This window comes from Pelophylax lessonae (assembly GCF_965119305.1).
Source record: "Pelophylax lessonae genome assembly, chromosome: 11".
Classification (NCBI taxonomy): Eukaryota; Metazoa; Chordata; class Amphibia; order Anura; family Ranidae; genus Pelophylax; species Pelophylax lessonae.
This window is the reverse complement of record NC_138778.1, coordinates 96,591,516-96,617,122: the sequence shown is the minus strand read 5'-3', so window position 1 is coordinate 96,617,122 and position 25,607 is coordinate 96,591,516. Positions and strand designations below refer to the sequence as shown.

The 25,607-nt window shown below is 45.7% G+C and overlaps 1 protein-coding gene and 1 long non-coding RNA gene across 5 annotated transcripts in view; one reads left to right on the top strand and one right to left on the bottom strand.

Moving 5' to 3' along the window:
* LOC309566786 overlaps positions 1-17,189 on the bottom strand; it is a 1,174,540-nt gene extending 1,157,351 nt beyond the window's left edge. The window contains exon 1 of the long non-coding RNA XR_014225899.1: positions 17,007-17,189. This is a non-coding gene — a long non-coding RNA (uncharacterized lncRNA). The remainder of the gene's footprint in view (positions 1-17,006) is intronic.
* The window catches only part of TRMT1L (tRNA methyltransferase 1L), a 313,438-nt gene that overhangs the window by 17,685 nt on the left and 270,146 nt on the right, over positions 1-25,607 (top strand). For 3 of the 4 annotated variants that reach the window (XM_082272088.1, XM_082272087.1, XM_082272090.1), the window contains exons 2-3: positions 2,213-2,403; positions 10,325-10,387. In XM_082272088.1, the coding sequence (XP_082128214.1) occupies positions 2,337-2,403; positions 10,325-10,387 (130 nt within the window). In that variant the 5' untranslated portion in view covers positions 2,213-2,336. Of the gene's footprint in view, positions 1-2,212; positions 2,404-8,451; positions 8,482-10,324; positions 10,388-25,607 lie in introns of those variants that run through there. The other variant, XM_082272089.1, reaches the window with a different exon arrangement.

The following is a 25,607-nucleotide window of genomic DNA, read 5'->3' as shown; positions in this document are numbered from 1 at the left end:
GATTTCCCCCTCTGTTAGCCATAGTGGCAAGTCCTGTGTATTACTACTAACCATACAGTCATGGTCAGTGTACCCTTCCTTTTCCTGCGTAAAGACTGACGAGAAAAAAGAATTCAGCACGGTTGCTTTTTCAGTGTCCTCTGTAACCATCCTCCCATCATCGCTAATTATGTGTGCAATATGCTCTGCCCTAGTTTTTTTGCTGTTGATATATTTAAAGAATTTCTTTGGGTTTTTTTTACTATCCTCCGCTATTTGTCTCTCAAAGTTGATTTTAGCCATCTTGATTTCGTGTTTACACTTCTTATTTTCCTCCTTGTATTGCTGGAAGGCCGATACGGTGCCCTCTGATTTATATTTCTTGAAGGCCAATTTTTTTCCCCTAATAAGTTTTTTAACGCTACGGTTTAGCCAGCCAGGTTTGGCTTTGTCTCTTCTAAATTTATTCCCCATAGGAATGCACTGCAAGATGCCTTTGCTTAATATTGTTCTAAAGCATTCCCATTTTTCCTCTGTGGTCAGTGATCCCAGGGTTTGGTCCCAGTTTACCCTTTCCATCAATGAGTACAATTTTGGAAAGTCTGCCCTTCTGAAGTTTAGGGTTCTTATGTTCCCCACTTGCCTTTTTATATTGTTATTTATACTAAATGTGATCATCCTGTGATCGCTAGAGCCCAGGTTGTCCTGGACTCCTACCTCCGAGATTATGTCTGGGTCATTAGTGATCAATAGATCCAGGATAGCATTCTCTCTAGTAGGGGAATCCACCAACTGCGACATGTAGTTATCCTGTAAGGTTTCCGTGAATAGCCGGGCCTTATGCGAGTGTGCAGTCCCCTCTTCCCAGTCAATGTCGGGATAATTGAAGTCCCCCAATATGATGACTGATCCTAGTTTTGCCGCTTTACCTATTAGTGCTAAAAATTCCAGCTCTACCTCCTCCCCTTGGTTAGGTGGCCTATAGCAAACCCCCACAACTACTTTTCCCTTATCTTCTTCCCTATCGAGTTCAACCCACACCGATTCTAAATCCATGCTCATCCCATCCGTAATGTCACTCCTTTCTAGCACCTTTATATTGTTCTTGACATAGAGACATACCCCTCCCCCTCTTTTACCAACCCTGTCCTTCCGGTACACCGAATACCCTTGGATATTGGCCAGCCAGTCATGTGAGGGGTCGAACCAAGTCTCCGTTATTCCCACAAGGTCTATGTCCTCCTCATGTACTAACATGTCCAACTCATCCATCTTATTAGCTAGGCTCCTGGCATTAGCATATACCCCTCTTAGTTTTACGGAAGTTAAACGTGATTGGCGGTTTTGTTTATTTCTGTTTGGTCTGCTGTTCTCCCGCACAGACCCGCCAATTGATGTTGTTGACCTACTGTCGCTATTGACCCTACAACTGCCTTCAGTCCTCTGCTCCCTCCTGACTGATTCTATTTCTGAGCCCTCCCCCCCCGTCTCCTAGTTTAAAAGCCCCTGTGCGCTTCGAATTACATGCGATCTCCGCAAACGCGGAAGTGTGAACCGGCACTAAGAGTAGTATTCAGTTGTACTGTATGTAAATGGGAAACATAGCAAACATGCAGTAAGTGTATACTCACATTCATAAGATTGCTTCATATCGGTCTTAGGGTCAAGCAATATGTTTTAGCACATATAAAAAATATGACTGTCTCCACGCAGAGTGAGTGTGGGCAGTCGCACTTAAAGCTTATCAGGGTTTTGAGAACACTGTATTCTGCTAGGCTGCAATCCGATCCGGTAAGCAATGGTAAAGGAGATGAGGCTCAAAATGGAACCGGTGTGTGGTCAGCAGAGGAGCCCTTTAAATAAAAAGCGCTTCCAAGTGGATTCAGAAAGGTTAGTATTGATCATAAAACAGGTTAAAATACATAATCAATGCGTTTCATGGCTCTTTACTGGCTACTTTTTCAGGAAAAGGTGTACAGTACACTTTAATGGTCGGGATCTGTGTGCATTCTTTCAGCCCAGAGTCTACCGTATAAAGATTGCTTTTACATTACAATCTGTGTGTTTTCAAAAGCGGGTACGTTTCCAGTGACTATGATCATGGGTATAAGGCACACCACACCCCTGCAGAAAAATTATTAGCACAGGATGAATTTACAATTTTGAAAATAAATAACAATAAATATAACAACCTACAGATTGTGTAAGCAGTGGATATTTTTTTTCTTTGCAGAGTTCTTCGAAAAGAGATGCACTTCCGGCTTTGTTGATTTTGGCTGGAGCTGTACCTGTTGCAGATGACAATATTCAGGGATCTTCAAGACTTGTTTGTCTTATACTCCTTATTTATGTAATTAATGGAGAATCTAAAAGAAGAATCCATACTGGAGCCAGAAGCTACTGCCGAGTGCAATCTTTTACAAAGTAAGTTATTTTTTTTTTACTAGCAGGGCTGGAATGAGGTGCTCATTATCCCTCATACAGCTTAAAATGTATCCCCATTTCGGAATGTTCATGTTCATTAACAGACAGGAAGTGAGGGTTAAAGGTGGAGCCACAACAGGAGGGTTCGGAGAACGCAGGGAGTATGTCTGTGTAGGTTCCTTCTCAATCCAGTCAAACCCAGCCCAGTCCTACTTTGGGACGCGCATGACGCGTTGGACACAACGGGAGCCAATCAGTAGCATTATACATATTGGCCTAAATTGATGAAGAAATTTGATTTTATTTATTTTTTTATTTCCATTTTTTTATGGGTTATGTTTTATAGCAGAAAGTAACAAATGTTTTTTTTCTTTTTTTCGTTCAAAATTGTCTTTTTTTGTTTATACAGCAAAAAAAAAAAAAAACTGCAGAAGTGATCAAATACCACCAAAAGAATGTTCTATTTAAGGGCTTCAATTTTATTTGGATAAAAGTGTTGCACGACCGTGCACATGTCAGTCAAAGTGACGCAGTAGTTAGATTGCGTCAGACTATCACGGAATTATGCTGAGTATACTATCATAAGTTGGAAATATAAAACAGGGTGCCTAGTGCTCCGACTCAGAGGTCATAGGCAACCTTATAAGCATAGATCTCAAGCTGCAGCTGCCAAAGCCGGCCGAATATTAGCATGCATAAAGAAGGGGATGTATTCCAGAGATAAAACTATAATCCTACCACTTTATAAAACTCTGGAGTATTCTGTCCAGTTCTGGTCGCCAGTCCTCAGGAGGGATGTGTTGGAGCTGGAGAGAGTCCAGAGAAGGGCAACTAATCTTATTAGGGGATTGGAGGACCTTAATTATGAATAGCGTTTGCAATCGCTTGATTTATTCTCCCTGGAGAAGAGACATCTGAGAGGGGACATGATAGAAATTTACAAATACCTCAATGGTGATCTCAGCATAGAAAAAAAACTATTCAGTCGCAAGGATTGCATGAGGACATACAATGCAATTAGAGAAGCGTTTTAACCTCAGGCAACGCAGGGGGTTCTTTACTGTTAGGGCTACAAGATTGTGGCATTCTCTACCACAAGAGGTAGTTTCTGCGGGAAGTATGGCTACTTTCAAAAGACTCTTGGACATACATCTCAAGGATCAGAACATTAAGGGATATGAGAAATGATTACGGCCACACACACCTACACAGGTTGAACTGGATGGACTATTGTCTTTATTCAACCTCAACTACTATGTATAGATACTAGCGACTAATTAAGATCAAATACCCAGACTAGGATGACCTGGTCCACTGGATCCCAGGCGGGGAGAAAATTAAGAGGAAATAAGAGCAAAAAGAGGAAGAAGAAAATGAACTTGGAGGCGAAGTAAAGAAAATGAGGTTAGTGACCAACAAGGAAGACACTGGTAGTGCAAGCCAAGTGATGCGTGGATCACGGGACCAAAGAGCGATGCATGTGACTTGCCCAGGGTTCCCATGTAGCTTCAAATTTCTGAGTGGAATCCAAAAGCATGCTGACCACCTTCTCCTGAGACATGATCCAGGGGACTTTTCTTTTTGCCTGCTGCACAGATACATGAGAACACTTCCAGGACCCAGCAATGGTCAATTCAGCCCCAAGTAGGATGAAGAATATGAGGCATTGCAAGCCTTTGGGAGCGGATTCCACTGGTAAATTTAGGAGGGGGGCGTGAGGTGACTTCAATATATTGAGATGTGACATCTTCCAGATCAAAAAGAATATTTGATTCCAAAAGCCTCTAATTTTAGGGCATTCCCACCAGATATGTAACATCTCACCAATATGTTCACAGTCTCTGAAATATAGGGGAGGTGCCGTGGAGTACCGCTTTGCAAGTCTTTTTTTTTTTTTTTTAAAACATTTTTATTGTTATCCAACATAAGCTTACAAGGAATGTCAAAGCACATGTTCATCTCATTCCATCATATAGGTTACATTGATACATCCAATAATTCAGAAACGTGGAACATTAAATATTCGGAAAAGTCTGTAGTATCTCATGTCAATTTGCCATAGTTTCAATGCTCAGTCGGATAAGAGTTTATTTACCGTATTTTCCGGCGTATAAGACGACTGGGCGTATAGGACGACCCCCCTAATTTTCATCTACCGGTAATACTTATACTTAGGTTACCTTGGAGATATTATACTCGGCGTATAAGACGACCCCCCATTTTTGGGGGATTTTTTTGAGGTTCAAAAGTAGTCTTATACGCCAGAAAATACAGTATTTATTTTTTCCCCTCCCCTTACCATAACAAGGAAGAAGAAGCAACCCAGGCTAAACTTAGCCCTAAAGCCCCCTGTCGTGACCAAGGTATAGCAACTTCCCCCTTCAACATTACGGAACAAAAAATAAGAATAAGAAGTGTGAGGAACATGAAAAAAACCCTCACCCCCTGTACTCCATTTGATGCGTGTGCTTTAGTCATTAGAAACCCAGAAGTCCTCTCCCCCTCCTCTTCTAGCTAAGAGGTCACCAGTCTATACGTCAATCTCACCCACTAAGGTATCTGCAGAGTCAACCCATCTATACCATATCTTCCTAAACTTCTTGGGAGACCCCCTAGCGTCATATGTCATACGATACATGGATGTGTCAGCATTAACCACCCTCATCCACATTGTTAGCGTCAAATTTTTAGTATATATCCACCTTCTTGCAATCAGCTTACATACACAGAAAAAGATTATTCGCAGAAAGAGCTTTGTTGCTGTATCCATCCCATCAATCTCTATAACCCCTAGGAGACATACCAAGGGGGAGCATATATTGGTAAGACCAAATTTCTCAGCTATAAATTCAGTTACCTGAGATCACAAGGGCCTCACCCTAGGGCATTCCCATACCATATGAAGAAAGGAACCCTGTCCCACTGAACATTTGTGACATGTATCCGATTCTCTTTTATGCATATGAAATAGGCTTACCGGTGTATAATAAGTTTGATGTAGATATCTCAGCTGAATCATCTTGTCCGTAGAGGATATTACTGTGCTAAGGTTTGTCTCAAGCACCTCTTCCCATATTTTCTCGAACATCTTTGGTATAATGCTCAATCTAGCTCTAGCACGTTCCACATGGCCGGGACCCCCAGGACACAGCGCTCCATAATATCTGGAAACCTTCTTAAGTGGATCTGGGTCCAAAATCACAGCCTCGAGAGGGGAGTTAGCCAAAGAAACTGGCACCCCCCCAAACTGCGCTCTCATCACATGTCGAAGCTGGAAATACCTGAAGCGCCAGGTCCTGGGTATCCCGAACCTCGCCCTAAATCCCTCCAATGTCTCCAACTTCCCGTCATTAAATAATTGATGTACGTATTTAAGACGGTACTGGGCCCACTTATCCCCGTCTTTCAACTTAAACCATATCGGATTATTTGGGGACCTCGCCAAAGAACCGTCTTCAGCATTTTGTGCACAAATGCAAAAATTTTTCCCTGGGAGGGCCATTACTGACCCCATTTCACGTCCAGGAACCCCCTTCCTGTAAAGCATATTGAGTAGGGCTTCGAATGAGGCGGCCACAGCCGCCTCCAGCTCAACAGTAGCGTTTGGAATCTGAGGGAAGAGCCTCCAGTGAATATATATCAGCTGAGAGGCAAAATAGTATGATCTTAGATCCAGGACCGCCAAACCACCCCCAGGAACAGGCCGCTTCAGACCGCTTTGCAAGTCTAAGTGGGACCAGGTGCCACCTTGTCATAACTTTTAAATTAGCTTCTATGAGAGCAGTGTTTAGTACCCCCTCATAGGCCCTGAAGAGATTCCTATGCCACACCTCAAAATCCCAATTCTGTGTGAGATTTGTTTCCCATGTCAGCATGTAAGGAGTCTTTTAAATGTTCTGAGGATAGCGCTTTAGATTACAGAGATGCTCTAACTTTGCTCCGTTGTCTGACCACATCATTGTTCATAGGCTGTGATTTTGGGCCCTATGGCATTTGAAGTCCAAAGTTTGTGTAAATAATTGGAGATTTGAGTAAAGCGGAAAAATTCAGTTGGAGGAATGTTCAATTTGCTAATAATACGCCTTAGTAAGCGGACCCAAGGGACGAAGGAAGTGGCCGATTCTGTATAGCCTTTTGTTCAACCACCATCTAAAGGCCTTTATTTCTAACCCTGGTGTAAAAGAAGGATTCCTAAATAAGTGCGCTAGAGTTGTGAGGGGGGGAAACTAACTAGGGTTGTGAACATAGGTTATCCCAAATTGAAAAAGAGTTGGAAAAAGTAAGAGGCTATTATTGAGGGTCTCAGTTTCTTGTGGCACCAAAGGAGGAAATCTAGAGTATGCATAGGTACTGCCTGCCTTTCCATATGAACCCAATTGGGTAGTTCCGAACGCAAATAAACTACCGAACGCTGAGCTAGTTGTGCCGATTGGTAGTACCAAAAGAGATTCGGAAGACCCAAGCCCCCCTGGCTTTGTGCCCAGCATAAAACCAATTTTGAAAGGTGATGACCCTTATTTCCCAAGATAAATTTAATCTTAGATTGCAACCATTGTAGGCAAGCTTTAACTATAGGGATAGTATAAAATATGAGGGTGTAAGGTCATTTTAATTGTGTTAAGAAAGGTCATAATGGGCCCCACTGGGGGATAGTTTACTGCAAAGAGCAGATCGATCTTAGGGTCTAGGTTTACTCCTAAGTAAGGGATCGTTGAATCACTCCAGGTAGACTCAAATTCTTCTTTGAGCCTTTAAACTGTCGAGCTTGGTAACGTTATGTTTAAGGCTCCATTCACATGTAGGCGTTTTGGGGCGTTTTTGGGGAGTTTTTCTGCTCTAGGATCAGCTCTCAAAACGCCCAACAAGACAAATCCTATTAATTTCAATGGCCCCTGTTCACATCTGAGCGTTTTGACGCTGTGAGCAAAACGCCCAACGCTCAAAAAAGTACATGAGCTTCTTTTTGGGCAGATTACAGGCGTTTTCCATTGGTCTCTATTCAATCTAAAAACGCCTGCACAAAAATCGCGGCAAAAATCGCGGTAAAAAACGCTCAGGTGTGAATGTAGCCTAAAGCTTGTGACTTAGCATAATTAACATGAAGATCAGAGATTTTACCAAAACCCAAAGGCGGCAGATGTTTGGGAGAGAAATCAATGGGGAAGAGGCGAATAGGGTACATTTGTGGGAGTGTATGCCATGTATGTATTTCGGGATGATTCAGTTGTAGATTTTAAAGTGTGTCTTATCCAGGGTAACAATATTGTGACCAGGACAATAAGTGAGGAAAATCTTTCTTATAGGGTAACAGGAAATTATAAAAGCTTCAGTGTTTTTATTCCTTCTGCTGTTCAAAACCTATAGTATAAATAAAGGCAAAACTTTGCAGGTAATCTTGCAAGTAACATACTTCTGGTCTTGGGGTTTACCCTCTCTGGATGGAGGAGCATTGCCCATTTGGATGGCAGCATTGTCAGTCTGGTGAGAAGGTAGTGTTAGATGCAGTAGCAGATTTTGATGGACTTGACTAACAAATTAAATCTGAAATTCAGCCAACACTTTTTAAGCAGTTGCAGGACTGAGGGCTCTTGAAGAAAGTGCCAAGGCACGCTGCTGTGATATTTTCAGGACGCTATGTACAGCATTGCCAGCCCCTCTCACCAGCCATGACCTCCTGGCAGCATTTGATAGAAAATTATAGAGTGTGATTTACATCACTGGGGCTGAAGTTATTTTGCATGCTGATGAAGTATGGGAGAGAGGAATGAGGGAAGGCAGAATATAGTCAGATTAAGCTTCAGCTTTAAAAATATTAGTTTTTCTCCTAATTATAATGCATAAGAAAATGCTGTGCAAAGTTAATATAAATTCTGCGTTTAATCTTTGTGTGAGATATTTATTAACATTTTGAATTCATAAATATTATAAAGCTGCATGTAATTACTCCACTTTGCATGTTTTTAATTTTTATTTCATGATATGCATATACCCTTTTTTTCATTATTAAAGATGATCCAACTGATGAAAAACTTAAATTACCGGTAAATATCGAGGGCTTTTCTGAAGAAAAAGGAGAAGGTAACTTTTGTGTATGACATTCCATATTGCATTAAACAGACATTATTTCACTGCTGAATGCTCAATGTTTTTTATACTTCAGTAAATGTAGCAGAAGGTTTGAGATTCCTTTTTAACAATATTTTGTTAGCATATGTGTTAATGACTCAAATACCTGCTTCTCTTTGAACTGACGTAACTGGTCTCTTTGGAACATGTTTTCTTTTATTTTACTCCATAGACCTGTATACAGGTCCTGAGGGGATATACAGGATATTGTACATTTGGTCTCTGTTTCTGAACGTGGATGTGTCGTTCTGGTCTATGTTGATTGGATAAGTTGTTCTTATTCTTTTGTACAAGAAATCAACAATAAAAATTGATTAAACGTAATATTTTATGCAAGGCATTCTAGTAGGTAGATCTTGCTATAATAGAGACACCAAGAGTTATAAGATTTCAATGGGTGATAAAACTTGCTGGCTTTGATCCTTAGTTGAAAATCAGAAAATGACTGACTGAACTTTTTGCTGCTCTGATATTAAAAGTAACTTATGCGCATAAGCAGGAACTGAATTATCTGCCAAATGATTTGTATTCCTCTATAGCCTATGTTGTGATCTAGCAACTAATATCATGCACAACTGTAATGAATTACAGACGAGATCCACCCTAGTGGTTGGGGTGTTTCAATATTCAGATAATCCCAGTCTAAAGTACACAAGAGACTCTAGAGAATAAAATGGAGATCATTGCAATACTTTGTGACACTGTGTTTGCGCAAATTAAAAAATCCGTAAAGTTAGCCCAAGTTGTTTCTATAATGTGAAAACGAATGTTACGCCGAGTAAATAAATACCCAACATGTCATGCTTCAAAATTGTGCACGCTCGTGGAATGGTGACAAACATTGGTACTTAAAAATATCCATAGGCGACACTTTAACATTTTCTACAGGTTACTAGTTTAGAGTTAGAGGAGGTCTAGGGCTAGCATTAATGCTCTCACTACAACGATCGCGGCGATTCCTCACATGTGAAGTTTGAACACCGTTTACATATGTGGGCGTGACGTGCGCATACGTTCGCTTCTGAGCACAAGCTCAGAGGGACGGGCACTTTATTTATTTTTTCTTATTTATTTTACTTTTTTTAATTTTACACTGTCCCTTTTTAAAAAAAAAAAAATAAAATAAATTTTGATCACTTTTATTCCTATTACAAGGAATGTAAAAATCCCTTGTAATAGAAATAAGCAGGATAGGTCCTCTTTAATGTGAGATCTGGGTTCAAAAAGACCGCAGATCTCGCATCTACGCTTAAAAGCAAAAAAAAAAATCTTGAAAAAAAAATGGGCCCTATAAGGCCATATGACGGCGCTCCATTCCATTCCTCCAAGGCCATAGTGTCGAGTGGGGCGCCAGCTTGCCCTAACTTGACTTCCTGCCTAGGAGGGGAAAGGACGGGGTCATTTTTCCCACTACCGATGGCTCTGGCAAGTGGGGAAAACTACTAGGAAGCTGGGGGGGGGGGGGGGCAGGGGCACCTCTCCCGCCGCCCATAAAAGTGATGTCATGGCGAATCGGCCACTGGGACCACTTTTATGTGAAAGAGGACCGCCCACCCTGTAAAAAAATACCTGGGTTATGGCAGCTATCTGCTACCCCCGATATTTAACGTCAAAGTAGCGACGTAAAGCTGCGGAGGGTGGTCCGGAAGTGGTTTGTGTCACAAAACCCACATCATAAAAAAAACTATCAAATGGCGTATTACATGCTGTTCATACTTATCATAATGCAGCTAGGGATTTTGCAGACCAGTGTTGGCAGCTCTGATATGCATATACCCTTTTTTCTTTTTTAAAGATGATCCAACAGATGAAAAACTTGAATTAAATATCGAGGGCTTTTCAGAAGAAAAAGGAGAAGGTAACTTTTGTGTATGACATTTCATATTGCATTAAACAGACATTATTTCACTGCTGAATGCTCAATGTATTTTATAATTCAGTAAATTTAGCAGAAGGTTTGAGATTCTCTTTTCACAATATTTAATGCAGCTAGGGATTTTGTAGACCAGTGTTAGCAGCTCTGCACATGCTCAGTTCTCATTGAGTTTTCTATGCTGATTATTTATCTACCGATCACATCCCAGCAGCCCATGTGATTAGAGAGTCACACGTGTGGGCGTATACACAGTGGTAAATGACAGCCCCTCCTACTCCCTCCTCCTCCATGCCCTCTGAACTGCTAAACACAATGGGGGGGGGGGGAATATTACATGTAGATTGATGGCTGCTTCACCTCCCTGTTGTTCTAAGATACAGGCTGGAGGGGGCGCAGTATTTCATCGACACAAATTTTTTTGACTACTAAATTACCACTTTTTTTAATCAACTAAAATACAGCGAAAATAATATAGATGACTAAAATTCGACTACAACTAAAATAGCATTTTGGTAAGAAGACTAAAAGTAAATTGGTAATTTAAAGTCAAAATTAACACTGCACTACCACATAAGATTTGGGGGGCATCTACTAAGCTGCTGAAGGGAAAAAAAATTAAGGCTTTTCCTATTTTTTTTTTTTTTTTTTAATATTTATTGTTGGTACTATATTCAGGTAATCTGTGCAATGACATTACAGCTAATAGTTTACAGGGTTTATTTTAAAGTTGCACTTCTATTTGTCAAAAAGCAATATTTCTCTATCGTTCATTGACGGACGCAGTTCCTGATGCATATCAGTAGGGTTATACTGCCCCCTACAGGAGTAGGAAACTAGACCGAAAAAAAGTTCTGGCTACGCCTATGGGCAGTCCCGGAGGGTACACCCTCTCTCTTCCTGCATAGGATGTCGGTTTTAATCTGTCTAGTCAGGAGTAAGGACCTAGTTCCCTGCTGGGATCTCTGGTCCTGGCAAAGTTTTTTTTTTAGTTAGTTAGCTTTCTCCAGATTTTTTCCTGTGAGATCTACAAGCAACTATGCCAGATCTGGGCGACGGGCTAGATGTATAGATCCAATGGTCACCCCAGCCGTCCAATGAGCGTGTGCTCAGACCTTAGCTCTGCGCTGGGTCGGCCGCGACATAGTCCCACTGGACGGGGACTGGCACCGCGAGTTAAACGTCTCGCCAGGTTGCACATGACGGGGCCTAGGCCTGAGTCGCAGCATTCTTATTTGGCTGACAGCCCCCCACTTTGGCGGAAGGGGGTCCTGTCAGGAGGTGGTGCCCGCCTGTGTTTCTGGTATGGTGAGTAAATGTTCCCCCCTTTTTCCCCCTGGCGGATTGTGGGGTGGACCCGGGCTTCTCCCTAGGATGGTCGGATCCTCACAATCCTGTGTTCGCCTCTGTCCTGTTGTGCATCCCCTCTTCTACCCCCCCCTCCAAACGGGGGACTGTTTGGGCCTACTCCCCCGGCTGGGACCACGTTCTCAGGCCGCATAGGGGGTGGGGGGGTGCTTCAGTGGCGGCGAGCAATCGTGCGGGGGGGGGGGGGCTCAGTCTGTACTTCCAGGGCCTACCTGCTGATCCATTGCCTCGGTCGCTCCGCTTGCCAAGCGGGGCCACCATTTCCTTGTAGCCATGTGTGCTACAGTGATCGGTGGCCATCTTGATACACCCCGTTTCAGCTATTTTGCGGTGGATTCCTTGCTGGGACACCCTGAAATTTTGGAGGATGCGGCTGCGCCTGGGGTGCCATCCGGAGCAGAAAAGATTTTTCCCAGCTTATTTTGCTAGCATACTCGTAAAGAATGGGACTGTTCGAGACATTCCCCTGGGGTGTCTAAGCGGCTTGCTAGACGTCACCTTTTGAGGAGTCTCTGGTAAAGAAGTGGACTGTACCACCTAAGGTGTACCCACCGGTCTCCAGACTGAATAAGGCTACCGTTATTCCAGTGGAGGAATCCCCGTCCTTTACAGACCTGAGGGATAGTAAGGCGGAGGCTGTGGCCCATGATCTGTGGCCCAGGCGGGGTCTGCACTGGGAACAGTGTTTATGATTGCCCTTGTCACGCAGACTCTGACTGATGGGCGGAGTTCCCACGCCGTGACTTGGTGAGGGAGCAGGTTCCTCCTGCCTTGGGGGAGCTGTTGGACTAGCTGGTGCAGGGGCTGCAATTTGTTTGTGATGCCGCGCTAGACACGGCTCCTTTATTGGGTCACCTGTCGGTTTCGGCAGTGGATATCCGGCGTATACATTGGTTGAAGTGTTGGTCTGCGGATCAAACTTCTAAGAAGGCCTTAACGGATCTCCCTTTTCAAGGGAATCGCCTGTTTGGCGCTGCCCTAGATGACATTATATAAGGGTCTCTCAGGGGGGAAGAGTACTTTTCTTCCACAGGCTAACAAGGGTAAGGAATCACTTGCTGGCACTCTATGGGGCAGTGCAGGATCTGGTTCAACAAGGCTGGACCTAATGGCCCTGGATGGTTCCGTGCAAATCAAAAATTCAAGATGGTATCGGTTCGCATAATGGTGGCTTCCCTACATCAGGGGGATTCCTGGCCTCCATAGACATCAAAGATGCCTACCTTCACACCCCGTTATGTGCAGGACACCAATGGGTTCTCCATTTTGCCATGGGAGAGGATCACTATCAGTTTGTGGCGTTGCCATTTGGCCTCGCCTCTGCTCCCCGGGTCTTCACAAAGGTTTTGGCTCTGGTCCTGGCGCAGTTGCGACAGCAGGGGATATCAGTCCTGGGTTACCTGAACGATCTGCTTCTCCGTGCGGAGTCCCCTACGGTGCGGACAACAAATTTGGAAATCACCATGAGAACTCTGGAGGAGTTTGGGTGGATTCTGAACCTTCAGAAGTCGTCCCTGGTCCCTTCCATGAGACTGGACTATCTGGGCCTGACTTTGGACTCGTCCTCAGCCAGGGTGTTTCTCCCTCCGGAAAAACTCATGAAACTTCAGACTGCGGTTCAGCTGTTGCTGTCCAGCACATGGTTGTCCCTTCGAACCTGCATGCGAGTTCTGGGACTGATGGTGTCGTCTTTCGAGGCGGTCCCTTCCGCTCAATCCTCACGAGGATCCCCCAGAAGGAAATCCTTCTCAAATGGAACAAGAATCCAAACTCTCTGGACATTCGGATCCAGCTGAGCAGGTGACCAGGGAGTCCCTAATCTGGTGGCTTCAGTCCCCAATGCCCAAGCATTAAAATCCTTCCTCCCCTTATACTGGACAATTGTCACCATGGATGCAAGCCTGTCGGGGTGGGGAGAAGTCCTCAGCAGGTTCTCTGCTCAGGGAGTATGGTCCCTGAAGGAATCTCGGTTACTGATCAATGTCCTGGAGCTGAGAGCGATCTGGCTTTGCTTAGTCCACTGGACCGGGCACCTGCAGGTTGTCCAGTGCGCATTCAATCGGACTATGCCACGGCTATGGCTTATGTCATTCACCAAGGGGGTACCAAAAGTGTCCTTGCAGCCTTGGAAGTGACAGGCATTCATCATTGTGCAGAGCACCTTGTTTCGACTGTCTCCGATGTTCACATTCCAGGTGGGGAAATTTGGCAGGCGGATTATCTCAGTCTACAGGCCTTGGATGCAGGGGAATGGTCCCTACATCCGGAGGTGTTCCAGTAGTTCTGCCTTTGTTGGGGCACTCCAGATGTGGATCTGTTGGCGTCTAATCAACAGGATAGTGCAGAGGTTTGTGGACTGCTGCTGGGACCCTTTGACAGATGCACTGGTGGCACTATGGGGTCCGTATCAGCTGCTGTCTGCCTTTCCTCATCTCAAGTTGCTGCCAAGACTTCTTCGCAGGATCAAGGCAGAAGGGATTCCTGTCATTCTTGTGGCTCCAGTCTGGCCTTGCTGAGCTTTGTACGCCGACCTTGTCAGGCTAGTGGCAGACGCTCCTTGGAGACTTCCTCCCAGGGAGGATCTGCTGTCTCAAGTGCCAATCTTCAATCCTGCTTTACGGTCGCTGGCTTTGATGACTTGGCTGTTGAAAGCCAGGTGCTGAAGGACAGTTGATTGTCTGCTTCAGTGATTCCCACTCTGCTTAAAGTGGGAAGAGCGACTTCTGGGAAGATTTATCATCGTACGTGAAAGTCGTATATTGCATGGTGTTAGTCTCTTGGGCTCCCCCTCGCTCTTACTCGGTAGTCCAGGTCTGGACTTTCCTTCAATGGGGAGTTGATCAAAAGTTGGCCTTGAATACAGTGGTGGTTTGACATATGGGGGCGCAGGGGCACCGCCCCACCATCCATGCGTCCGGCCCCCTAATCTACATGCGGGCGCCGGACGCATGGAGTTCAATGGGGCTTTTTTTTTTAACCATGTGATTAGAGCCAGAGGCTCTCACAGGCTAAAAAAAAGGGTGGGAAAGGGTGGGCTCGGGGCGCAGAGCATGGTGCAGTTTGTCTGCTGCCCCCCCCCCCCCCCTGGCCCATGGAGCACCAGCCACCACTGCTTAAGTACGATCAAGGGCCAGGTTTCGGCTTTGGCAATTTTTTTTCCAAAGGCCATTGGCTGCCCGTTCCCGAGTGCCTAACTTCATCCAGGGGGTGTGACACTTAGTACCTCCGGTGCGACCTCCATCACCACCTTGGGACCTTGATTTGGTGCTGTCGGTTCTTCAAAAACCTCCTTTTGAAAGTATTCGATAGATTCCCCTGCCTACCTTATCCCAGAAGGTGGTCTTTTTGGTTGCTATCACCTCACAGGGTGTCGGCACTGGCGACATTGTCCTGTCATTCTCCCTATATGTTGGCTCACAGAGACAAAGTGGTACTTTGTCTGTATCCGTCCTTCCTTCTGAAGGCTGTTTCTAGTGTTCACTTAAACGAGGACATTGTATTACTATCTTTGTGTCCTAAGCCCAAACATCCTGAGGAATGTGCGCTGCATAATCTGGATGTGGTTCGGGCAATCAAGGTGTTCTTGGCGACTACTGAGTCTTTTCATAAGTCAGATTCACTCTCTGTACTCACGGATGGCCCAAGTAAAGGGCTGCCTGCGTCTGTTGCGACTATTTCCAGATGGTTCAGACCGTGGTGCAGGCTTATTCATTTAAGGGTCAGGTTTTACCTTTCCCTGTTTCAGCGCATTCTACTCGGGCGCTTAGCGCTTCCTGGGCTTTTCGCCAATCTGTGCTTCAGGTTGCAAGGCGCTACCTGGTTGGTCGTCTGTTCACACCTTTATCAAATTTTATAAATTTTATAACGGGGATGTGCTGGCATCTGCAGATGACTCTTTTGACCACAAAGTTTTGCAGGATGCTGTTTGGAGGGCTTTTTGGTCTTCCTTGAGGGTATTTACTGTTTGTTTCAGGTGGGCTTCATCTTGCTGTTCTGATGAGTCCTATGTTGCCTGGTTGGCTATGTTTAGCCTTGGGGACTTATGTTTTTCTGCTGTTCCCACCCCTCATTTTATGGCACTGCTTTGGGACGTCCCTACTGATATGCATGAGGAACTGCGTCTGTAAATGAAAGAGGAAACTGGATTTTTGACTTACCGTAAAATCCATTTCTCTTAAGGTCATTGACGGATGCAGTACCCGCCCCTCTATTTTGAGTTGGGTTGGTGTTACTTCTCTGACACTGCTTTGATACAAAACTGACATCCTATGCAGCAAGAGAGAGGGTGTACCTTCCCGGACTGCCCATAGACATAGCCAGAACATTTTTTCTGTCTAGTGTCCTACTCCTGTAGGGGGCAGTATAACCCTACTGATATGCATCAGGAACTGCGTCTGTCAAATTTGAGAGAAAAGGATTTAACAGTAAGTCAAAATCCAGTTTTTTGCTTATGAAACTTGGTTTTATTTACCGTATATACTCGAGTATAAGCCGAGTTTTTCAGCATGTTTTTTCATGCTGAAAATGCACCCCTCGGCTTATACTCGAGTCACTGACTGGAGTGTCTTTTTAAAAATGGCGCCGCTCGGCGCCGACGTGTCACTGCGCATGTGCCGCATGCCCGGAAATAGCCGAACGTGTTCGGCTTTTCCCGAGCATCGGTGGCGCATTTGCGGTGATGTATGGCGGCGCCGGGTGGCGCGATTTTTAAATCGAAGACGGCGCCTCACCGACAGGTAAGTGAGATGCCTCCGCAGCCCCTGTATTTCCTCATGCAGTGCTGCGGGCATGGTACAGGACATTCTCCTGTACCATGCCCGCAGCACTGCATCTCCTGTGCCATGCCTGTAATTACTGTGCCATGCCTATACCTACTGTGCCATGCCTATACATACTGTGCCATGCCTGTACATACTGTGCCATGCCTGTAATTACTGTGCCATGCCTATACCTACTGTGCCATGCCTATACATACTGTGCCATGCCTGTACTTACTGTGCCATGCCTATACCATCACCTGTACTATGCCTATACCATGACCTGTGCCATGCCTGTACTGTGACCTGTGCCATGCCTGTACTGTGACCTGTGCCATGCCTGTACTGTGACCTGTGCCATGACCTGTAACATGCATGTACCATGACCTGTGCCATGCCTATACCTTCACCTGTGCCATGCCTGTACCATCACCTGTGCCATGCCCTTACCATGACCTGTGCAATGCCTGTACTATGACCTGCGCCATCTCCTGTACCATGCACGCAGCCCCTGTTTTGTGTCTCGTGGTGGTCCAGTTGGGTCCAGTAGCTGCAGCATTTCCCACCCTAGGCTTATACTCGAGTCAATACGTTTTCCCACTTTTTTGTGGCAAAAGTAGGGGTCTCGGCTTATATTCGGGTCGGCTTATACTCGAGTATATACGGTATAAAGACTTTATATATCACAACGGATAAATCTGTGTCTGAAGTGCATGTTCAAACCTTAAAGCGGTTGTAAACCGCTGCGCTTTTTTTTTTTTACCTGCAATGCAAAGGCATTGCACACTATCACATTGTGTTAAACTTACTTGAAAATGAAGTGTTCCAGCGATGCGATGCCACGATGACATCACGGCACACTGCTCTGAAGAAACGGCATGGGTGGCCGTTCCTTCAGAGCACCTGCATCAGTGACATAACTGGCTGCTAGCTCAGTAAATAGCTCCTAAATGGTGTATGTTTAGGAGATATTTACACTACCTATAGGTAAGCCTTAATATAGACATACCTATAGGTAAAACTTGAAGATGGAAGTTTACTTCCTCTTTAATACATTAAATAATGTTTTAGATTTTTACTCCAGAACTATACAATCAGTCTGGCAGTTCTAGAGAAATGCTTAAATAATACATTACAATTTTAGTCCACTAAAATGTACTGGAGATTCTAGTCAACTAAGATACGACTACAACAGTTCAGATGACTAAAATACCACTAAAGCTAAAATGGCATTTTAATCAAAAGGCTATGATTAAAACTAGATTGAAATTTGATGTCAAAATTCACTGGAGGGGCGTGATCCAGCCTGTGACTGGCAAAAACCTGCCCGCACCATGTTATTGCCAAAAATAATGGATTTCATTTCAAATATATATTTGAATGACCATTTAAAACAATTTGATATTTTTACTCTGTTTAAGGGTCCATTCACACTAGCGCGACTTGGTCGCCTGACAATTCGCGGTCGGTCGCTCGCCATTGAATAGTACAGGACCCGTTCTAATGGGAGCAACACAAGTCGCTCCGACTTAGAAAAAGGGTCCTGTACTACTTTGGGGCGACCTGGAGGCGACTTGAATTGACTTCAATTATATAAAGTCCGTGCAAGTCGCGCCGAGGTCACGGTGCACGCTGTGCACCGCGACTTCACAGGTCGCCCCACAAAATCCTGTCGCGGCAGTGTGAATGGGCTATTACAAGGGCTGTGTTTTTTATTTATTTTGAACAAGTGACCAGTAGCAGAGGACTAGAAGCTCCTCCTGCTTATGTTTCCCTGCAGGCTGGGAATGATCTGGGTCATGTGACAGCTGTATATCGATTAGGAAAAAGTTAGTACTTAGTATTTTTTTTTTTTCATTAAAAAAAAATAAAACAAAATTAGTTTCATGTTCTATATACAGAAATAGAAGAGACATGTGTAAATTAAACCGTGTGTGTTTAGTATCACTTTTTCAGCAATTTGAGCTACAGTAGCTCTTCTACTGGATGGAACTACACGTACCAGCTTTTCTCCCCACGTAAATCAGTGAGTTTTGGCCTCCCATGACCCTGTCACTGCTTCCCTGGTTTTCCTTCCTGAGACTTTTGGTCGGTTCTGACCACATCAAACCGGGAACATCCCACAAGAGCTGCAGTTTTTTTTGTAATTGCTCTGACCCAGTCATCTAGCCATTACAATTTGGCCCTTGTCTGTGAGTCTCAAATCCTAAGCTTACCCATTTTTTTTTTTTTCTTCTTTCAAGACATCAACTTCAGGGAAACCATGTTCGCTTGCTGCCTAATATATCCCACCTGCTTTCAAGTGCCGTTGTCACAAGATATTCACTGTTCTTCACTTTACCTGTCAGTGGCCATAATGTTCTGGCTGATCGATGTATGTTGTCAGCTGTTTTAGGAGCTTGAGATTTGGCCACTCAGCCTTGCTCTGCAAGAGTGAGAGTCTGCGAGTAGCTCTTCATTCTTAGGTTTTGAGGTCATTTAAAGCTTATGCACACACTGCGTTTGGCGCAGAATGAGAGAAGCAGCAGGGAAATAAGGGGCTGTTTCTTGTTAGCTGAACTCAAGATCCTGCTTCCTCTTTCGACTTAATATCAGTGTGTCTAATGATTCCTTCCTACCCTTCTACTTCTTTCTCTTGCCATCTGTCTATAATGGGGATTTTCAGCCTAAAGACTGGGAGAAAATTTTGGCTGCACAAAAATGTGATGGAATAGGAAGCATTTTCCTTGTTTCCGATTTTTCCTGTAAGGGCTTTCTTATGGTCAAAGTTCTGGTTTATTATGTGGAAGCAAGAGAAATCTTATAATCTTGATACAACAACTTTGTTTTCCTACATCAAAAAGTAGTCCTGAATATATTTGTGTGGTTTAAATTTCTTTTAAAATAATTTTTGGTTGGGCCTGAAGCTATATGTGAGCGGACGTGTGTGAGGGGAGCTCTCCCGGCCGACATCCGACTATTTAATCCTGATCCCGCACAATCGAGCGATACCTTCTTCTGTCGCCCCCAGATACCTTCACCTTACTTACCCGGCCATGTCTCCGCCGAAGCGACCGTCCGAGGCAGCGGCAAAGCTGGACAAATTCAGGCGCCTAGAGGGGTGCATGCAGGCCCAAGATGGCGGACCGCCACCTTCCGCTCCCGACGCGGCCGCATCGGGGGTTGATCAGGCAGCCATCCTTGCTGCAATCACGGACTGTAAGGCGTCCCTGGCCACCAAAATAGAGGAGATCAAAATCGATATCTCCCTGCTGCGCCAGGACTTCCAGAAACTGCGAGGGAGGGTGACAGAGGGCCGCATATCCAGGGTGGAGGATGACCTACCCCCAATCCAGAATGCGGTGGAACAGGCCTCAAGGGACATCCAATATCTGCTACATAAGCAAGATGACCTCGAGAACAGGGCCCGACGCAATAATATCCGCTTTATTGGATTACCGGAGGACACGGAGTGGACTTCCCCTGCTACATTTCTGGAGGATCTCCTGGTCAAATCCTATGGCAGATGGCAAGAGAGGCCTTCTCTCAGGCCTTTGTGGGTTGAACGGGTGCACCGCATGCCTGCTAAGAAACCCCCTCTGGGTGGCCCCCCTAGGGTCTTTATTGCATGGTTCCTGAACTTTAGGGACAGGGATGCGGTTCTCCGTCTCTCCAGAAAACGGGGTAATATCCCTCTGGACAATCACCACATCCTGGCCTTCCCGGATTTCTCCGCTGAGGTCCAGAAACAGCGCAGCCATTTTTGGGATGTCAGGAGGCGCCTTAGGACCCGCAACATCAAATACTCTATGCTGTACCTGGCCAGGCTGCGCGTGACTGGTGAGGACAGAGTCCATTTCTTTGAGGACCCGGACGCTGCAGCGGCCTGGCTGGATCGCCTGCCGTGAGTACCCACTATGCCATTTGTGTTATACATCACCCCTTGGCTGGAATATGTGTACAAATGGGCCCTGACTGTCTCCTGTGCAACCATTCCTGTCATCTCGGATTATTGCATACGTCCATGATGGGGATCACCCGTTATGCATGCTCGATCTCCTTTTCTTAGAACTGAGGCACCCCACCTCGTGCTTCCCCTTTGCACCGGTCTCCTATTCACAGTCCTGATGTATTCTGTTGACACTACCTGTGGGGTTCGGATTCCCCTTCTGCTCCCCCCCCTGTATCCATCCTCCCCCCCCCCCCCCCCCCCTACATGACTGACCACTGTCCTACCTTATACAATACCTCGCCTGAAGGTTGCTTATACATTATCCTGGAACGATCCCTTGCCTTCTGGCCTGGGAGGCCTCTCTGCCCACAGAAAGAACTGTGTTCTATTCCACGGAAGTCTGTTCACTACCATGTCCCGACCCTGGGACTTCTCTTCGGAGATTGTCCCCCCCCCCCCCCCTGATCTTACGGCATTGTTGTCCGCCTGGGGGGCTCTGCCTTTCTGCGGGGCTCCCCACAGCTGCTTGCTCATGCTGTTATCCTTGCTGCTTTTGTTTTTTGTACCTGGTTTTGGGTCTAATGCCCACACGAATTGGGGTGTGTGCTGGGAGGGGGGTTGGGTTTTATGTTTTTGAGTTTTGTACGGTCTATTTTGTTACTGCATATACTATCCCTGTCATGTCTTATGTTGCTAACTTGACGTGGTACTATTTCCTGGGCTCTGAGCTGCAGGTGTGGGCCATGCCTATCCTGGGGCTCCGTGTATATCCTAAACCACTAATTGCTCCTGTTCAGACGTTATGGCGAGGTTAACCTTTCTTACCTGGAACGCGCATGGCCTCCGGGATAAAGTCAAACGAACTGTTATATTGTCCTACCTAAAAGAGCAGAGGGTGGATATTATTGCCCTAGTGGAAAAGCATGCTGAGGGCACTATGTTAGGTGCCCTCCGCCGTCCTTCGGTGGGGTGGTCTTTCCACGCTTCACATTCCTCCTATTCTAGGGGTGTGACGCTCATATCCCGATCTGTGGCCTTTGCTGTTCATGAGGTGGTGACGGATCCACAGGGTAGGTATGTTTTTGTGTCTGATAAGATAAGCGGGCACGCTATCTTCTTGCTTGCCTGGTATGTCCCCCCCCTTATAGTGCCGTGCTTCCGACTGAGGGAATGGCTTTTATGTCTAGGTTCCCCTCTGTCCCTGCTGTTTGGATGGGGGACTTTAATAAGGTTTCCAACCCATACCCGTATAGGACGGGCTCTTGGGACTCCCCGTCCTACCTGGATAGGGCTACCAGATTTCATAGACGGCTTAGTAGTTTCCAACTCCTGGACTCCTGGAGGAGCCTGCATCCCCTCACTAGAGCATATTCTTGCTTTTTGGCCACTTATTCCACTATGTCCAAGATAGACCCCATTTGGATCTCCCAGGCCCTCCTGCCCAGACTCTGTGTCGCCCGTTTTGGACCGCGACTACTTTCGGATCACGCCCCATACATGTTAGATTTATCCCCGTTTACTGACCCCCCTCAGAGACATTGGCGTCTGAACCCCTTCTGGCTTAAGACCGTTCCTGATATTGACTTGTTGACTGCTGAATGGGACTTCTTCTTTAGCACTAACACTGACACTGCCTCCCCCTTGGATGTGTGGGAAACCTTTAAGGGACATGCCCAACTGCTCCTGTTCTCGCGTATAGCCAGGCACAAGAGGGCGTCGAGGGTTGATGTGCAGCATGCCGAACGACGGCTAGCTGACCTAGAAGCCGGATATGCCCAATCTCCCTCGGCTGACTTACTCGCTCAACTTCGCCTTCAAACTAGGGCCCCTGGACCAACTTTGCCAGGAACAGACGAATCTTAAGTTATTTTTCAACAGACAACGGGTGTTTGAACACAGGGAACAGGCGGGTAAATTGTTAGCGTATTTGGCACATATGGCTGCTAGACCCCCTGTGGTAATCACGCTCCACCAATCGGTGTTGGACTCATGGAATCCGGCGGCCGTGGCAGAGTTGTTCGCCTCCTACTTTGGTGAGGTTTACTCCTCTAAGGTAGATTATGACCCATCTAATCTTGCCAGGTTGCTGAATACCCTAGAGTTTCCCACGCTAACCATCGCCCAGGTCGAGGCGCTCGAGGCCCCTATTACAGCTGATGAGATAGCTACTGCGATCTCATGTTTTGCAAGGGCCAAGGCTCCTGGCTCTGATGGCCTACCAATCGAGTTTTATTTACATTTCTCTGCAAACAAGACCAGCTATGAAGTATCATGGGACTTTTAGGGTGCGTTTCTTATTTCATTGAGATAATAATGATTATCATAACACAGATTATGGTTTAAAAAGGGAAATTTTATTTTCCAAAAAACTTTTATTAAATAAATGTTAAAATGCATATGAAAAAACACACATGGAGCATACAAAATTCATGCCTTTCTAACAGGCGATGTGTGAGGCATGATTTCTCGACACGCTAAATTATTTTAACCGGTTTTGCCAAAAAGCAGGCTTCCTCAGAAAATTTTAGCGCAAGACAATGACTCTTCTATCAAATACAAAAAATATGTGTCAAATACATGGAGTAAGCAAGACAACAAATACAGAGTAATTAGCATTATGAACAGCAAACTGTATACTTTTATATTCATGCTATATGGAAAAATCCCCTCCTATAGACACCCAGGAGAAAAACTTGATCCAATTCTGCAAATGGAGCAATTATGGAGAAACGATGTTGTAAGTGGGCCTCACACATGAACGTCCAGCAGCAACTCAGGTGTAGCCACTAATCTTCTCCCGCAGAGGGAAGTATTCCAAGAGGGAGAAAAAAAGGGGCTAGCAAGCTCCTAGTGAAAACACAAGGGACTTGATTAAACCACTCGTGGTTGAAAGTGTATACCAATAGTTACAATCGTTTTAATATATACCAGCAATTACTTACAGAAAGGGCAAGTGAAGGTAAAGAAGATTAATAGGCAAAATTATGTTTTCATAAGGGTTTATACACAATCCCACGGTGATCACAGGGATCCTTTAATCTCCAAGACCATCAGGGGGAATTCAACGGTTGCATATATTGTACTCAGATGTTGTATGCCATTAAAAATATTTAAAATAAGAATAGCTAAACATAGCCCCAAATGAATGCGGCCACTTCCCAAATGGGCAAGATAGTTGTCCCAAACACCCCCTATCAGTAAGGGGATGGAATAGTCAAAGTAGACAAAGTCCACCTAAAAAATATTAGAAAGATCTAATTAGGTACTGCAGTAAAGGTAGTAACCAGTGGTGGGATTCAGCCGGTTCGCACCGGTTCCATAGAACCGGTTGCTAACATTCTGCAAGTTCGCAGAACCGGCTGAATCCCTCTGCGTGTCTGAGGACGCGCAGGACAATTGAATGTCCCGCGCTCGGGCAGACGTGGCGCCACGGCCCGCCCATTCTGTGACAATAGCGAATGAGAATTCGCTATTGTCACATGATCCTCCTCCTGGCCAATCAGGGAGCGGGTCCTCCCGCTTCCTGATTGGCCGAAAGGCAAACACCGTGCCGTTGAACGAGAAGGAGGCTCCGCGGGAGGACTCGGAGACGCGGGGAGCCGACTGCGAGACCGTCCGTGAGGTAAGTGCATGGGTCTCGCGGGGGGGGGGGGGGGGGGGGATCGCTGGCACTCTGCAATTGGGGGCAATGTTGTGGCTGGCACTCTGCAATTGGGGGCAATGTTGTGGCTGGCGCTCTGCAATTGGGGGCAATGTTGTGGCTGGCGCTCTGCAATTGGGGGCAATGTTGTGGCTGGCGCTCTGCAATTGGGGGCAATGTTGTGGCTGGCACTCTGCAATTAGGGGGCAATGTTGTGGCTGGCACTCTGCAATTGGGGGCAATGTTGTGGCTGGCACTCTGCAATCATTGGGGGCAATGCTGTGGCTGGCACTCTGCAATCATTGGGGGCAATGTTGTGGCTGGCACTCTGCAATCATTAGGGGCAATGTTGTGGCTGGCACTCTGCAATCATTGGGGGCAATGCTGTGGCTGGCACTCTGCAATCATTGGGGGCAATGCTGTGGCTGGCACTCTGCAATCATTGGGGGCAATGCTGTGGTCACTGTGCATTGAAAGGGGGGCACGCTGGTCTCTGCATTGAAAGGGGGGCACGCTGGTCACTGTGCATTGAAAGGGGGGCACGCAGCGCTGGTCACTGTGCATTGAAAGGGGGGCACGCAGCGCTGGTCACTGTGCATTGAAAGGGGGCACGCTGGTCACTGTGCATTGAAAGGGGGGCACGCTGGTCACTGTGCATTGAAAGGGGGGCACGCTGGTCACTGTGCATTGAAAGGGGGGCACGCTGGTCACTGTGCATTAAAGGGGGCATGTACACTGGTCACTGTGCATTGAAAGGGGGCACGCTGGTCACTGTGCATTGAAAGGGGGCACGCTGGTCACTGTGCATTGAAAGGGGGCACGCTGGTCACTGTGCATTGAAAGGGGGCACGCTGGTCTCTCTGCATTGAAAGGGGGAACGCTGGTCACTGTGCATTGAAAGGGGGCACGCTGGTCACTGTGCATTGAAAGGGGGAACGCTGGTCACTGTGCATTGAAAGGGGGCACGCTGGTCATTCTGCTGGGAAAGTCGGAACTGGTTACTAAAATTTTTGAATCCCACCACTGGTAGTAACCAAAAGAAAACCGAAGTAATGATCAAAAGTCATCACTCCCCCATAAAGGGATGTACAGTACCTGTTATTCATACAGAGGTAAAGGTAGAGCATGTCCTATCCAGACCGTTTCTCCAAAATTGCTCCATCTGCAGGTTTGGATCAAGTTTTTCTCCTGGGTGTCTATGCAAGGGGATTTTTCCATATAGCATGAATATAAAAGTATAGTTTGCTGTTCATAATGCTAATTACTCTGTATTTGTTGTTTTGCTTACTCCATGTATTTTACACATATTTTTTGTATTTGATAGAAGAGTCATTGTTTTGCGCTAAAATTTTCTGAGGAAGCCTGCTTTTTGGCGAAAACCGGTCAAAATAATTTAGCGTTTCGAGAAATCATGCCTCACACTTCACCTGTTGGAAAGGCATGCATTTTGTATGCTCCATGTGTGTTTTTTCATATGCATTTTAACATTTATTTAATAAAAGTTTTTTG